Source organism: Planococcus citri, chromosome 2 (assembly GCF_950023065.1).
Source record: "Planococcus citri chromosome 2, ihPlaCitr1.1, whole genome shotgun sequence".
Classification (NCBI taxonomy): Eukaryota; Metazoa; Arthropoda; class Insecta; order Hemiptera; family Pseudococcidae; genus Planococcus; species Planococcus citri.
Genome location: NC_088678.1, coordinates 76,680,769 through 76,696,893, shown reverse-complemented (window position 1 = coordinate 76,696,893; position 16,125 = coordinate 76,680,769). Strand labels below are relative to the sequence as shown.

At 36.2% G+C, this 16,125-nt stretch overlaps 1 protein-coding gene across 1 annotated transcript; it reads right to left on the bottom strand.

Moving 5' to 3' along the window:
• Window positions 1–6,834: 6,834 nt before the first annotated feature.
• On the bottom strand, window positions 6,835–13,034 carry LOC135837800 (glutathione hydrolase 7-like). The gene is made up of 8 exons (XM_065353191.1): window positions 12,706–13,034; window positions 12,479–12,633; window positions 12,247–12,398; window positions 11,970–12,158; window positions 11,719–11,891; window positions 11,378–11,602; window positions 7,728–7,973; window positions 6,835–7,640 (listed from the first exon to the last, which is right to left on the bottom strand). Exons 1-8 carry the CDS (start codon window positions 12,740–12,742, stop codon window positions 7,351–7,353), a joined length of 1,467 nt encoding a protein of 488 aa, XP_065209263.1. The 5' UTR covers window positions 12,743–13,034; the 3' UTR covers window positions 6,835–7,350.
• Between the last annotated feature and the right edge of the window lie 3,091 nt (window positions 13,035–16,125).

Genomic DNA, 16,125 nt, shown 5'->3' with positions numbered 1-16,125 from the left:
GGTGTAGCTGTTGTCCATTCCCTACACAAGGACACCCTAACATTTGCATTTCATAATAAAAGTTACTATGACGACTGCTTATAAACAAAACGTGTATTTGGGATTTGTTCATATGTGTAGGTACTTTTTAACTTTGTCACTTCATCGATTAGGTAGGTTTCTTTTTTTAAGAAAAGAAAGATCACACAAAAAAAAAAATTAAACGCAAATAAATAACGCTTTAGGTTGGTTTTAAAAAGTCCGTATAAAGTATTCTTTAGCAAAATGGACGCCATTTTTGTGCTTAGTGGCTTCAAATTAGTCGGTAAACGTCATAAAATTGGTAAAATTCTGTGACCTTTTTCTGGCTTATTTTTGAGTCCAAAATTGCGCCATTTCTGATGGGCGAAGGGGGCACTCTGGTAAGAATCTGGTGCCGGAAATGAATTTGCCGTCCCAAAAAAACGCCCTAGCCAAATTTCCAGCTCGATTGAGGACGAAAAGTTTTTTTGTCCAAAAAAATGCATGAACCGCCTTTGCAAATTTTTGGATTTTTTTGATTTTCAAAAAAATCGAGTAAAGGGTCGTTTTTGACTAATTCGAGGTCGCCGAGTCCGAATCTGGTGCCCATTTGTGTCGTGGAGCGCTGCTTCAGTGATAAATTGCGTCTATATCGCCGAATACGAGTCCGATTGCAAAATGAACGTCATTTCTGGATTCAGCGACCTCAAATTAGTCAGAAAACGTTATAAAAATACAAAATTTGACAACTTTTTCCTGGCTCATTTCGAGTCCAAGAAAATGACAAATTTTTAGAAGAAGGAAGCGCCATCGGTACAATCTAACACCGGAAATGAATTCGCTGTTCCAAAAAAACCCCCTATAGCCAAATTTTCAGCTCTATTCGCGACCAAAAGTTTTTTTGCCCAAAAAATTCCGCTTTGCATTTTTTTGATATCCAAAAAAATCGTAAAAAATGTTGTTTTCGACTAATCGCTTGCTCCCTTTTCATGGAAAACTGGCGCTTATCTCGTTACCTACAAAACTAGGATCAATTTTGACTTCATATTCGAAATCAGCGACCTTGAATTAGTCAAAAAACGTCATGAAAATTGCAAAATTCGACACCTTTCCAATTCTTTTTTGAGCCCAAAAATGAGCCATTTCTGAGAGAAATGTGTGATTTGGTGAAAAACTGACGCCGGAAATGAATTCGCCGTCCCAAAAAACATCTATAGCCCAATTTTCAGCTCGATTCGTGACCAAAAGTTTTTTTCCCAATAAAATGAATTTTTTTTGTTTCCAAAAAAATCGAGTATAAAAGGTCGTTTTCGACTTATTTGAGGTCAGGGTCATTCCATGTCAACTCAACCAAAAAAAGGCGATTTTGAAAATCATGTCTTTCGATTTCGCTCAATTTTTTTTACAATATCTACCCACCCAGTAAGTAAGAAAGCCGCAATCAGTTTGGTCCCAGCCCCCTCAGGGGTGGGTGGGGGGGGGGCTTCCATTATTTTCACATTGTCTCGAGGTACTCAACTTCAGCAGCCCATTCCTCCAAAACTATGATACTTTGATCAAAACTGATTTCACAGTTCGAAAGGGCATTGAATTTTAAACTTTATAAGTATTTTGAAATTTTCAAAAGTTGAAAGTTGAACTTTCAATTTGAAAGTTCAAATTTCAAAATGGCGCTGTAAGTGAGAGCTACCATTTAAAATTTTGAAAAAATTTCCATAGATGTACATTTTGATACTTTTTCGAAATATTTAGGTTTCGAGATGGCACTCGTTGATGGAGGGGGAGCACCCCCACCCTCAATTTTGGGTGAAACTTTCAAAAGAAAGTCTGGGGCATGTGATATATCGAATTGTATGTTTTCGACGACGCTGAACACGAATATGACGTCAGATTTTTATAGAACCCCATCCACGGCCCCCAGCACCTCCTCAAAGGAGGTAAAAGTTCAAAAAAGTGTTTTGTTCGTGTGACACAGGGAATAGTATGTTTTTGGTGACGCTGAACACGAATGTGACGTCAGATTTGTGATTGGACCCCATCCACGGCCCCAACAATTTTTTTGGACTTTTACCTATTGGGGAGGTTCTGGGGGCCATGGGTGAAGTCGATTCGAAATACTAAGGCAATTTCGTGTTCAGCGATATCGAAAACATACTATTGCATGTGTCACACGAATGTAACCATTTTTGGGGGGGCTCACCCCCTTTGGAGAAGTGCTGGGGGCCGTGGACGGGTCCAATCACAAATCTGACGTCATATTCGTGTTCAGCGTCACCAAAAACATACTATTCCATGTGTCACACGAACAAAATGGTTTTTTGAACTTTTACCCCCTTTGAGGAGGTGCTGGGGGCCGTGGATGTGGTTCTACCAAAAATCTGACGTCATATTTGTGTTCAGCGTCGCCGAAAACATACAATTCGATATATCACATGCCCCAGACTTTCTTCTGAAAGTTTCACCCAAAATGGGGGGTGGGGTTGCTCCCCTTCCATCAACGAGTGCCATCTCGAAACCTAAATATTTCGAAAAAGTATCAAAATGTACATCTATGGAAATATTTTCAAAATTTTAAATGGTAGCTCCCACTTACAGCGACATTTTGAAATTTGAACTTTCAAATTGAAAGTTCAACTTTCAACTATTGAAAATTTCAAAATGCTTAAAAAGTTCAAAATTTAATGCCCTTTCGAACTGTGAAATCAGTTTTGATCAAAGTATCATAGTTTTGGAGTAATGGGCTTCTGAACTTGAGTACCTCGACTACCTCGAGACATTGTAAAAATAATGGAAGCACCCCCACCCGCCCCTGAGGGGGCTGGGACCAAACTGATTGCGGCTTTCTTACTTACTGGGTGGGTAGATATTGTAAAAAAAAAAATTGAGCAAACCGAAGGACATGACCCAAAAACGTTGGTTGAGTTGACATGGAATGACCCGTCACCGAGTTCGAATCTGCCGTCGGATTTTAGTGCTCGCCCCTCCTTCATAGAAAACTGGTGCTTATCTCGATATCTACTGAACTATAGGATCAATTTTGACCTCATATTCGAAATCAGCAATCTCGAATTAGTCTGAATCCGTCATAAAAATTGCGAAATTCGTCAACTTTTTTCTAGCTCATTTTTCAGCTCAAAAAATGGGCCATTTCTGAGAGAAGTGTCTGCTATGGTGAAATTCTAGCGCCGGGAATGAATTCTCCGTCCCTGAAAACCCTCATAGCCCCATTTTAAGCTCGATCGATGACCAAACGTTTTTTTGCCCAAAAAAATTCATGATCAACATAACCTATTTTGCATTTTTTACATTTTTTTGAATAATTCCAAAAAAATCGAGTAAAAGGTCGTTTTCGACTAATTTGAGGTCGCCGAGTTCGAATCTGCTGTCCGATTTTAGAGTTCCCCCCTCCTTCATGGAAAACTGGTGCCTATCTCGTAATCTAAAAAACTAGGATCAATTTTTACCTCATATTCGAAATCAGCGATCTTGAATTAGTTGGAAACGTCATTAAAATGGCAGACAACTTTTTTCTAGCTCATTTTTTATCTTAAAAATCGAGAAATTTCTTAGAGAAATATGTGCTTTGGTGAAAATCTGACACCGAAAATGAATTTGCCGTCCCACCCCCCCCCCTAGCCAAAATTTTGACTCGACTCGTGACCAAAAGTTTTTTTGCCCAAAAAAATTTATGAATTAACCCCTTTGCATTTTTTGGATTTTTTTGAATTCTAAAAAAATCGAGTAAAATGGAGTTTTCGACTAATTCGAGGTCGCCGAGTCCGAATCTGCTGTCAGATTTTAGGGTTCGCCCCTCCCTCTTGGAAAACTGACGCTTATATCTCGTAATCTACAAAACTAGGATCCATTTTGACTCCATATTCGAAATCAGCGACCTCAAATTAGTTAGATAACGTTATAAAAATTGCAAAATTCGGTAATTTTTTTCTGGTTTATTTTTTATCCAAAGGGTGATGAAAATCTGACGCCGGAAATCAATTCGTTGTTCCAAAAAACCTCCCCAACAAGATTTTCGACTCGATTCGCGACCTACTTATATAAAGTGTTTTTGCACAAAAAAAATGGGAAAACTTTAATTGAACGACAGAAAAAGTGAATTGCACGACAGAAAAATCCCACGACGAAATCGTGTTTTTGAACGACAGGGATTTAACGACAGTTTTGGTCATTAAAACGACAGCATTGAACGACAGACCTTGAACGACTAGCATAGAAAATTCACGCCATGAAAAAGGGAATGCACGACGAACATGGGAAACCCCGACGAAATTATTTAAATTGCCCGATACCCCAAATTTTTGTCCTCTTGTTTGAATTAGTGAACATGAATGGAGCAGTATTTGTGAATAATGGGTAATAGTTGAGTATTTAACTACCACTTTTTTTTGCGAAAATCGTGTTAAAATGATATGAATTAGTATCCTGACGAAGAATTTATTCAAAATTACTCGGACAAGTTGAAGAAAATTGGTAGTTAGATACTTATGAAATTCCTGATTTATAGGAATCTAACTACCAATTTTCTTCAACTTACTACCATCTTTTTTTGCGAAAATCGTGTTAAAATGATGTGAATTAGCATCCTGACGAAGAATTTATTCATTATTCTTCAACTTGTCCGAGTAATTATGAATAAATTCTTCGTCAGGATACTAATTCACATCATTTCAACACGATTTTTGCAAAAAAAAAGTGGTAGTTAAATACTCAACTATTACCGAATAATGAATGGTACGCTTGTTTCAATAAGTGATATCTTATCATTTTCGTTTCATTCATGTCTTTGTTGAATAGTTATATCTGAAGTTTTGGCGATGTAGGTACCTGCTCAGTACACATACATTGAACTACGTATAACATTACCTAAATTGGACTTCATATTCGTGTTCGGGGTGTTCGAGTCATATGGAAACGACACCAACATTATGAAAATATCTGAACTTTCAATATAGTGAAAATTGAGTTGGGGCAGAGGCACTGGAAGGGTGTGGATGCGAGTAGCATAAAATTGCACTTTATATTCGTTTTCGAGGTGTTCGTTTCATATGGAAACGACACCAACATTATGAAAATAGCTCAATTCTTAATATAGTAAAAATTGAGGTGGGGGCAGGGGCACTGGAGGGGTGTGGATGAGGGCAACATGAAATTGGACGTCATATTCGTGTTCGGGGGGTTCGATTCATATGGAAACGATACCTCGTTTACCAAAAACAATAATTTACACCAGAATCCATTTTTAACCCCCCTCTGTTGGTTTTTTCAATTTTTGACCACGGCCCACCAAAAATTTTTTTTTAAAAAAAATATATGTTTTTTAGGGGTTAAAAACACACTTAATTGTGCTGAATCATGATCATTGCTAAAACAGGCAAACAAATTAAAAAACGCCATTTTGAGGGGAAAATATGGGGGGAGGGAATTGACATTTTTTGTGGGGATACCTCTTATGGATGTTTACAACATGCCAAAAAATTGAAAAAATCGGTTCACATGGGGCTGAGAAAATTTTTTTATTGTAATTTCAGAAACGGGGGGTTTCTCAAAAACGGGGGAGGGGTCTGGGGGTCTGAAACTTACCTGACGGAAGGTGCTCAAGAGTACCCACCTTCCATGCAAATATCAACCCTGAAGCTCTCGAGGGCAAATTCACCATATTTATCCACCTATAGCCTGTGATTTTGTGAATAAATTCGTCGCTATTATCATTATGTCGTCGTTCATTTCCTAAAGTCGTCGATGCATTTCATTCTATTTGTCGGGCATACACTGGCGTTCATTCGATTTTCTTGGCGTGCACTTCAATTTTTGTTGTCGTGCGATTGTTGAAAACTGTTTCCGTCGTTAAAAAAGTGATTTTGGGACGTTAGCATCTGTCGTGCAAAACACTTTTTTTCTGTCGTTCGGATGATTTAATCTGTCGTGCCGATAAATGGCACCCCAAAAAAATGCTGTTTTGCAAGCACTGAAATTTCGCATAAAAGTAAAGAAAATGAGTATAGAACAGAAGACTACGGTTTTAAAAATATAAAATTTAATTTTCAACTTGATTTACAAGTTGAACTTCGAAAAAACAAATTACAAAAAACGTTGAAATTTCGAATTGGCCAAGATGGGACACACCTCTAACATTTTTGGTTGCCCCATAAATAATGTATGGCCAAAGATGGAAAAATGCCACGTTTAGAGTTTACTCGGCTGCAAGCCCTTTTTCAATTTTCGTTCTTACGAGACCCTCTTAATTAATGAAGATCCTTCTGAACGAAATTTTTCCAAAATAACTTGTCATATTCGGATTTTCAACTTGGGAAATTAAAATCACGGAAAATGATAACACTGATTTTTTTCACGTGATTTTCATCTGTTGCAGCAATGTTACCACTTCCAATTTTTGAAAAAATTGACTAATTTCAACCACCACTTTTTTTTTTATTGAAGTTTATTGTTGAAATTCGAAGGTGGCCATAATGATGGGATTCCTCTCCTTTAGCAAAATGAACGCCATTTTCATGCTCAGCGATCTCAAATTAGTCAGAAAACTTCGTTAAAAATGTAAAATTTGACAACTTTTTTCTGAATTATTTTTCAACTCAAAAATAGACCATTTCTGAGAAGAGGTTATCGTCTGACACCGGAAATGAATTTGCTGTTCTACTCTTCTCCCCTCCCTCAACCGAAATTTCGATTCAATCCCGACTAATTTTTATTCGAGTGAAATGTCGTTTTTGACTAATTCGAAGTCGCCGAGTCCGAATCTGATGTCCATTTGTATGGTGGGTCGCTGCTTCAGTGAGAAATTGCAAGTATTTCACAAACTACAAGGAGTTCAGTAATATTTAATTTTTTAAAATCACATAACAAAATATAAAAAAGTGTAAAAAAATCAACGTGAAAAATAAATAATTAACATAATAAGTACATAAAAAAGTTTTAAAAAGAAGGAAATTGGAACATGAGCAAAAATCACATTTTGGTTCTTTGTAAGAATAGTAATTTATTCAACTCGGGAGCAAAAGCGAGGGAAATGATTCGAAACGAAACTGTCGAAAATCACTTTTATACTCACTATCTGGACGGAATACGATATTTTTCTCCCTTATAACAAAAATTCTTTCATTATTCTACCAGAACGGAAATACTAATTGTAGTCGAATAACCATTCAAATTTTTAAAAAATTATCACTCTTTAAAAAATGTCCAACTAAGCCGTTTACAACGGTAATAGCTACCATTAAAATGTTAAGATCGTTTGTTATAGTTAAAATTAAATGCAATCAGAAAATATAGTGATACAGTCAAAAAGGAAGACATCTTTTCAACATCTTGAAAGCTTCAAAACACAACTCCGCTACCAAAACCTCTCCAATCAGCTACCACTGTGATATCATCTTTGATTTTTTGAATAACATTTATGCTCGGATAGGGTCTCGGAGCCTCGTGTATTTCATACTGCTGTTGAAACGTAATAAAATCATCGTTAGAAATCCTATTTGGTCTTTCTACGAAAATTCTCGGGTACAGGATTCGAACTCTGGGTTCACTAATGCTTTGCGTTATGTTCGCCGTTGGATTTCTCAACAAGTAAACCAAAGCTTGAGCTACATCGCGAACATCTGCACCTCCTGTAAATATAAACACGATGATAATCATTAGGACTAGGAGATACAATGCTAACAAAAAATAGAGACACCGATGAAAAGATGTATTACCGAACACGAGTCGACGTCCGCATACATTTTCATTTTCTATGACTATTATCGGAGTAGTCAACATAGTGGGCCGAATATCGGTATCGTTAGTTAATTCTAATATGTTATTTAGAATGAAACCAGAATCAGTTAATATCTGTGATCCAAATAACGAACCCAAGCCACTAACAACTGATACGTAAAGATCGTTCACGTCTACTGTATTGATATTGGAAGCGAAAGGAGGATCCCAGTTTACTGCCGCATCTAAAATAGTAAAAAATTTATTAGATTGCTTTTTCAAAGGTATCGTTTAAATGAGTATCTAGAGGTAAAATACGAAGAAGTTTCAACGATGATTTTTTCCCATTCTTGCTCAATTTTATCAAGATTTACTGAAATTTCATCACGGTTCGGTAATGTGTGATTTTAATGTTCTCTTTGAGCATTTCCACCTCGTTTCAAGACTTTTTCGTACACTGTTGGCACATTTTACCAAAATTGTATCATTTTCAGAAAATTTCCAGTGATTTAAATTTTTTTTTAGTGCATTTGCATCATTCTAAGACGTCAAAATTCAATCTCGTAGTTGAGAAATAGGACTGTGGTGCTCCCAAATGTGATTTTTGGGCAAATTTAGCACAAAAAAGTCATCCAGTCGAGAGTTCCATGGAAACCATATCCATGGTATGGCATACCTAAAGGAGTTCGTCCACACCTATCGAATCAAAATTTAAGAAAAACAACCGATTCAACAGGGTGCAGTCGAATTATAAATTTTCGCTGCCCCTTCCTATTTTAAAGTCAAAATGAATTATTGTACAATTATTCAAAAGTAGCCTTGGTAGATATATATTGAAATGAGTTGAAATTTAGCGAAAAAAACAAATATTCGACAAAACTGTTTTTTGAGCATTTTTGAAGAATTTCAAACCACGAAATTGGTTTTCATTTTTAGGATTTTTAAAATACAAAACGGGATGAAATTTTACAAGAAATTCAAATATTTCGGAGAAAATATTTTTGCGACCATTTTTGATGGACTCCGAGCCCAAAATTAAGTCACGATTTTCGAGGTATCTGAAGAAGGTGTCATACGACCTGTAGAAATAAGTTAAAGTGTTGACAAAAAATCAAAAATTGCTATTAAAACTTTTTTCGAGCACTTCAGAAGAATTTAGAGCCCAAAATTTGGTCATTATTTTCGAAGTGTTCGAAAAAAGTGACATGCAAACTATCAAAATACGTAGGTTTGCTACCCCAAAAGCCTGATCAACCACATGTCTTATGATATTTTTAGTTATTTTCAAATTCTATGAGTAAAAATTCTCTCTTTCAACTCTTTCAAGGTTTTCTTTTTTTTTTTTTCAAAGCTCAAATTAAAAAGTCCAAATTTTTTGGAAAAAATGTCAAAAAGCGGTAATTTTTTGGTAAAATTGTCAAAAAGTAGCAATTTTTGGTGAAATTGTTAAAAAGTGTCAATTTTTGCTAAAATTGTTGAAAACTGTCAATTTTTTGTGAAATTGTCGAAAAGAGCCAATTTTGTCCAAAATTGTCAAACACTCCTGTATCTGCCAAGATTGCTCAAAAATTCGGTTTTTGCCAAAAATTGTCAAAAAATACCGTTTTTTGACAAAATTGTCAGACAGCCTAAAATTTTGGCGAGTGGACGAAAATTGGAAATGTTTTCAGTTTTTCAAAAATTTACTGGAGGCTTCAAAACTGATTAAAACTGCCTGTAATCCATCTCAGAATAATACCAAAAAACTGGGCATGAAGGTGGAAGGATAATTTTTTAATTTTTAAAGAAGTATAAAATCTATGGACAAAAATATGTTTAGACTAGAATACCCCAATTTTGATGGTAACATTTAATGGAAATTTCGAGGATTAAAAAATCGGCTGGAGCCTGCAGTAATTTCCAAAAAGTTGTTGTAAGCTCCAAAACGACGTGAAATCAACGTGCAGTCGACTTCACAGCGTGTAGAAACTTGAAATTAGTCTACAGAGTGAATTTTGGATTTCCAACTCAGTTTGGTAAAATTTTATGGAAAGTTTCAGCATTGAAAAATCTGCTGGAGGCTCCAGTAATTTCCAAAAAGTCGGTGGAGGCTCCAAAACGACTTAAATTTCGATCTTCCAACTGCATTTTGACGAAATTTTGTGGAAATTTCAAGTTTCGAAAATATTCCAGAGGCTTTGAGAATTTTCAAAAGGTCACTGGAGGCTCCAAAATGACTCAAACCCACCAGCAGTCGACTTAATGGCGTGTTTAAGTTGGAATGCAGTATGGATTTCGGATTTCTAGCTCCATTTGATGAAATTTTGTGAAAATTTCAATTTTCAAAAATCTGCTGGAGGCTCCAGAACTGCTCAAAACGGTTTGAAACCATTTCCAATCGGTTTGACAGGTCAAGAATTGGGCACATCCCAAATTTCAGCTTTCTACGTCAATTTGGTAAAATTTTGATTTTTTCCCTCATTTTGGCTTGAATTTGATTTTCAAAAATTCACCAAAAATCGAAAAAAGCACTTGAGCACTTGAAATTTTGGCCGGCGATGAATTTTTGCATGCTCTTTCGATATAGATTTAGATCCAGTTTTTTTTTTTAAAAAGGCCCCAAAGGATTACACTAGGCAACAATTTTTGACTTTTTTCGTGTGTTCGGGTTGAAAATGGGCTTAATCGATAGTTTAGACCCTAAAACAAAAAACAGAGTGGGATTTTTCAATTTGAATTGTTTTTGTGGTCAGGAGAGATGATCAAAGTTTCAAAAATGGCCGTTTTTGCCCTATTTCACGAGTTTCTGGCGACACCAGTATTGTTTTTCGAAAAAAACCAAGGTCATATTCGGATTCTACGCACTTTTTTAAGTAAACATCTTTCCCGGATTTTCGATTTTCGAAGTTTCAAGCGCATACGACTAATTTTTCTTATTTTCATTGAATACCTACGGCACGAGAGCCTCGCCCGCGCGAACACGGTTCCGCGCCACGATTACATCGTGGAGTAACGCCAGCGTCCCGCGCTCCGAGTTTTAAAATATGTTACAAACAAAAATCGTCCGTATGCGCTTGAAACTTCGAAAATCGAAAATCCGGGAAAGATGTTTACTTAAAAAAGTGCGTAGAATCCGAATATGACCTTGGTTTTTTTCGAAAAACAATACTGGTGTCGCCAGAAACTCGTGAAATAGGGCAAAAACGGCCATTTTTGAAACTTTGATCATCTCTCCTGACCACAAAAACAATTCAAATTGAAAAATCCCACTCTGTTTTTTGTTTTAGGGTCTAAACTATCGATTAAGCCCATTTTCAACCCGAACACAAGCATGCCGTTGCCTAGTGTTATTAGGGGAGGGGGGGGGGGGGGGTGAAATCCTATTGTCGTACTTATGCCGAACTTTTAATGCAGAAATGCACTCGCACGATTCTTAATAATGCGTTCAAAATAAATTATCAAATTATTATTCTATTTTTCGTTCGTGAACAAATCAGTATGTAATTTGTTTACTGATATGATTATAAAGTTGAATTTTACACTCTCGATTTGGCCTCCAAATACATATTTTTCAATAAAAATTTGTACTCAATGAGTACCTATTTTCTCGGATTTTTGGAAGCTAAACTGTCCCCTTAAGTAATTATTAATACATTCGAAAAAAAATTACTTGTATAGGCTTCTACTGCAGAAACCAATGGAGATAAGGAATCGTTCAAAAGCTTGAGATTATTCAACAAAAATGGACCGCCGGAACCCTGACCTGGTACTATAATATCGTAATGTTCGTACGATTCTTTCAACCAAGTACCACGCACTGGTTTATAATTTATAATATCCGCAGAATTCATTTCAACCAACTTCAAGTCGTTCACTAATGTCTTATTATAAAATTCTGCAAAAAAAAATCAAATCAAATCAAAATTCGATACTTATTATTAAATATCATTTCACACCAGTCCATAATTTTACGATCACAGCCAAAATGAAAAACACTCAAGATTATATTACCTGCTGGTCCAGATTCTGCGATAGATAATAAAGTACTGGCTAGATCCATGTTAATGATAATTTCACCAACTGTAAGCGGTGTTAACCACTGTCTCAAGTTTTCATTATGATTAGAGTGTTCGTGTAAATGTTGCTCCGATTGGATCAAAGAAGCCGATACTTTGAACCCATTCCTGAAATAAATTTTATTAAAATTATTAGCTGCCATCACGAAAAAATCTCGAAGGATTATTATTTTCTGTTCATCTTACTTCGCCATACGATAAGCTGGCATAACTAAAGTTTTCCAAGGCAGTTTACCGTGTAATTCGTGAGCCATATACAGTCCAGCTACAAATCCTGGTACGCCGATTCCTCCATCGTTGCTTCTAGTAGCTCTAAAATCTATACTGTCGATTACTTTTCTGTCTTTATGATCGTAAATTAACATAAAACCGCCGCTGGAAAATTCAAGTGTTATGTTGAAACACACGTAGGTTCTCAATGAGTAATTTCTATTTTGTAGAGAATTATACTTATTCTACAAACCTAGCCAATCCGGTGAGATGAGGAGTAACAACTCCTATACAAAATGATACAGCTATTGCAGCATCTACAGCATTTCCTCCTTGTCTCATTATAGAAGCTCCTATATACGAGCATGTTTCATCGTCACTAGTAACACCTCCGTGAGGTACGACCTGATTAAAAAATAACAGTGTTATTCATTCCGAATATTATGTTCCATCGAAGAGGGGGAAAAAAATAGGACATGACTAACCTGAGATTTACCGTAGTATATTCCAACTCCCAATGCCACAGTTAGGGTTATAGTAAACCCTAAAAAGAAAGCTACGATCAATCGTAAAGTTCCGTTGTCATTAGCATTCGAGTATAAAGGGGTCAGCTCGCTTCGTTCCTTGTCAACGTTTGCTTCTGTATCAAACACAAAACCACATAATCGTTATTGAATGCTAAGAACTTTTAAAATTTCTTTTAAAAACTTACGTATGGTGGTATTTGATGCATCTGGAGCATCTTGCATGATGTACTTAGACGAAGTGAGCTGTAGATGAGATGAAATTAGAGCGACTTAATTTTAGAGACGAATTCAGAAACACTGTTAACGTAATAAGATCATTTTTTGGTGACGTGAAACTACTTAAGTCATATAGATGCAGAAGATACGAATTAAACGAATAAAATGATTAAATAAAAGACTGAAAATTTAGAAGAACGTAGCGGTTCAAAAATTATGCATTTTGATGAAGATGAATTGATAAGAAAACGTAAGCAGATATTTTCTTGGATGCAACAAGTGGTCTTCCAGAGGTGAGAATTAGTGATATCGAAAGCTTGGACAATTTCGTTCTTTCACCTGGCGTTTGGTTGCGTTCGACAACCGGTTACCGAACTGTTGGCGTTACCATGGTTGCATCTCACATTGTTCAGGGAATCGATCATGGATCATGGCAAGCAAAAAAAAAAAATATCTTGGAAGTTGAAAAACTGTGAAAATAAGCAGAAGAGTAATTATGAATTTAAGAGCTGAAGCCAAATTTTGAGCGAGGATATAATTGTTTGAGATAGACAAGGAAAATTATCTACGTTGAATTCTCTACAAAATGGAGTAGCTTTAAAATTCGTTCGAGCGATGGAAATAAAGTTATGAAAGCTGAAAGTCGTAAAACTCTTGAAAAAAAAACCTGTTTTTCTGTTTTTAAATAAAAATTAGCAAAGTCGAAATTTTGAGTGAAGACAGAGGCGATTGAGGAAAACGATCTACGCTAAATTCTCTGCAAGATGGAGTAAGTTTGAAAGTTATCGCTATAGAAAACAAGTTATAAAAGCTCAAAGTTGTAAAACTCTATAGTCAGGAAGCCCGCATAAGGATCTATTGCACCTCCCCCCCCCCGTCGATCCAACGGGACAACTTTTTTCTTAAAGTTGAATCCTAAGGAATATTTCTAGCCCTTGTCCTCAGAAAAAAGTGGCCCCTACTTACAAAATGGCGGCCATTTTGATTGACAGGTCAGCCGAAATCGCAGATTTGGCGTTCCAACATAGGACTTGCAAGAAATTATTTAAACTGTACAAAGGTAGATCGAAAGATCAGGCAAAAAGTTATCACCTGTCAAAATTTCAAGTGCTGCAGTGCCTTTTTCGATTTTCGGTGAATTTTTGAAAATCAAATTTTGGCCAAAAATGAGGGAAAAATCAAAACTTTACCAAATTGACCAAGAAAGCTGAAATTTGGTATATACCGTATTTTCGACATGCCAAATCGATTGGAAACTGTTTCGAACCGTTTTGAGCAGTTCTGGAGTCTCCAGCAGATTTTGGAAAGTCAAAATTCCCACACAATTTCATCAAATGGAGTTGGAAAACCTAAATTCATTCTTCAAACTAATTTCAATACGCTACGAAGTTGACTGCTGATGGATTTCAAGTCGTTTTGGAGCCTCCAGCGACTTTTTGAAAGGTTGTATGGCGTTTTTTGGAAAATTGAAATTTCCAGAAGGTAGCTGGACGCTTCACAACCATTTGAAACCACCATGTAGTCGACTTCATATTGTATTGAAATTAGTTTGCGATGTAAATTTAACTTGCTAACTCCATTTGATAAAATATTCTAGGAATTTCAAGTTTCAAAAATCTGATGGAGACTCCAGTAATTTTCAACAAGTCGCTGGAGGCTCCAAAATGACGTAGACCCACCTGTAGTGGTCTTCAGAGGGTGTTAAAATATGAGTGTAGAGTAAATTTCGGCTTTTCATCTTCGTTTGATGAAATGGGGAAATTTCAAGCTTCAAAAATCTACTGGAGGCTCCAGTAATTTTCAAAATGTTGCTGGAGGCTCCAAAAGACATTAGTTGCAGAGTAAATTTCGGCTTTCCAACTCAATTTGATGACATTTTGTGGGAATTTCGAGTTTCAAAAATCTGCTGGAGGCTCCATGAACTGCTCGAAACGGTTTGAAACAGTTTCCAATCGATTTGGCATGTCGAAAATTGGATATAATTATCCTAAATTTCAGCTTTCTTGGTCAATTTTGTAAAATTTTGATTTTTCCCTCATTATTGGCCAAAATTTGATTTTTAAAAATTCACCAAAAATCGAAAAAGGCACTTTAGCACTTGAAATTTTGACAGATGATGAATTTTTGCCTGATCTTTCAATTTACCTTTATACGGTTTAAAAAATTTTGTGCAAGTCCTATGTTGGAACGCAAAATCTGCGATTTCGGCTGACCTGTTAATCAAAATGGCCGCCATTTTGTAAGTAGGGGCACTTTTTTTTGAGGACAAGGGCTAGTAATATCCTTTAAGAGTTCTCCCTTGAAGAAAAAAGTTGTCCCGAAGGATTGATGGGGGGGGGGGTGCAATAGATCCTTATGCAGGCTCCTCGACTACGAGGAATAAATTGTTTTTTCGTATGTTTTTTTTGTATTTAACAAAATAAGATTTTGGTATGTACCTACTTGGAATTTTTATTTCAGCAAGGACCTAGAGGTCATTCCATGTCAATCCGACCACAAAAATGCGATTTTGAAAGTCATGTCTTTGGATTTCGCTCAATTTTTTTGTACAATGTCTCCCCACTGGATAAATAAGAAATCCGTGATCAGTTGTGTTCCAGCCTCGGGGGGGGGGGGGGTGTCAATTATTTTAACATTGTCTCGAGGTACTTAACATCAGCAGCGCATACCTCCAAAGCTATTATACTTTGATCAAAACGGATTTTATAGTTCAAAAGGGCATTGCATTTTAAACTTTTCAAAAGTTAAAGTTGGTTTTTCAAATTGTAAGTTCAAATTTCAAAATGGCACTGTGAGTGGAAACTGTACCAATGAAATTCTGAAAAAATTTCCATACATGTACCTTTTGATGCTTTTTCGAAATATTCAATTTTCGATATGGGATCTTCTAATGGAGAGGGAGCACCCCCCCCCCCAATTTGGGCAAATCTTCCAAAAAAAAATCTGGGGCATGTGATATATTGAATTGTATGTTTTTGGTGACGCTGAACACGAATATGAGGTCAGATTTTCGATCTGACCCCATCCAAGGCCCCCAGCACATCTCAAAAGTGGTAAAAGTTAAAAAAATGGTTTCATTCGTGTTACTAAAACGTATATTCGATATCGCTGAACACGAATATAGCCTTTAAGTTTTTCAAATTGAGCTCACCCATGACTCTCAGAGACTTGAGGAAATACTCGACTCTCACCTGACACTGTCAACTTTTTTGCAATCGAAAATGGATCATACGGCATCCAGGTTCGTATATTTTGGGCTGGTTAGAATGATATAATTTTATTTGTGATTTGAGAAGATTGATTTCAGTAGAAGTTTATCAAATTAGATTACAGCCTACAGGTTATCTTTTAATGCAACATAAATGCACCTTTGTGGTTAATTGATTGAT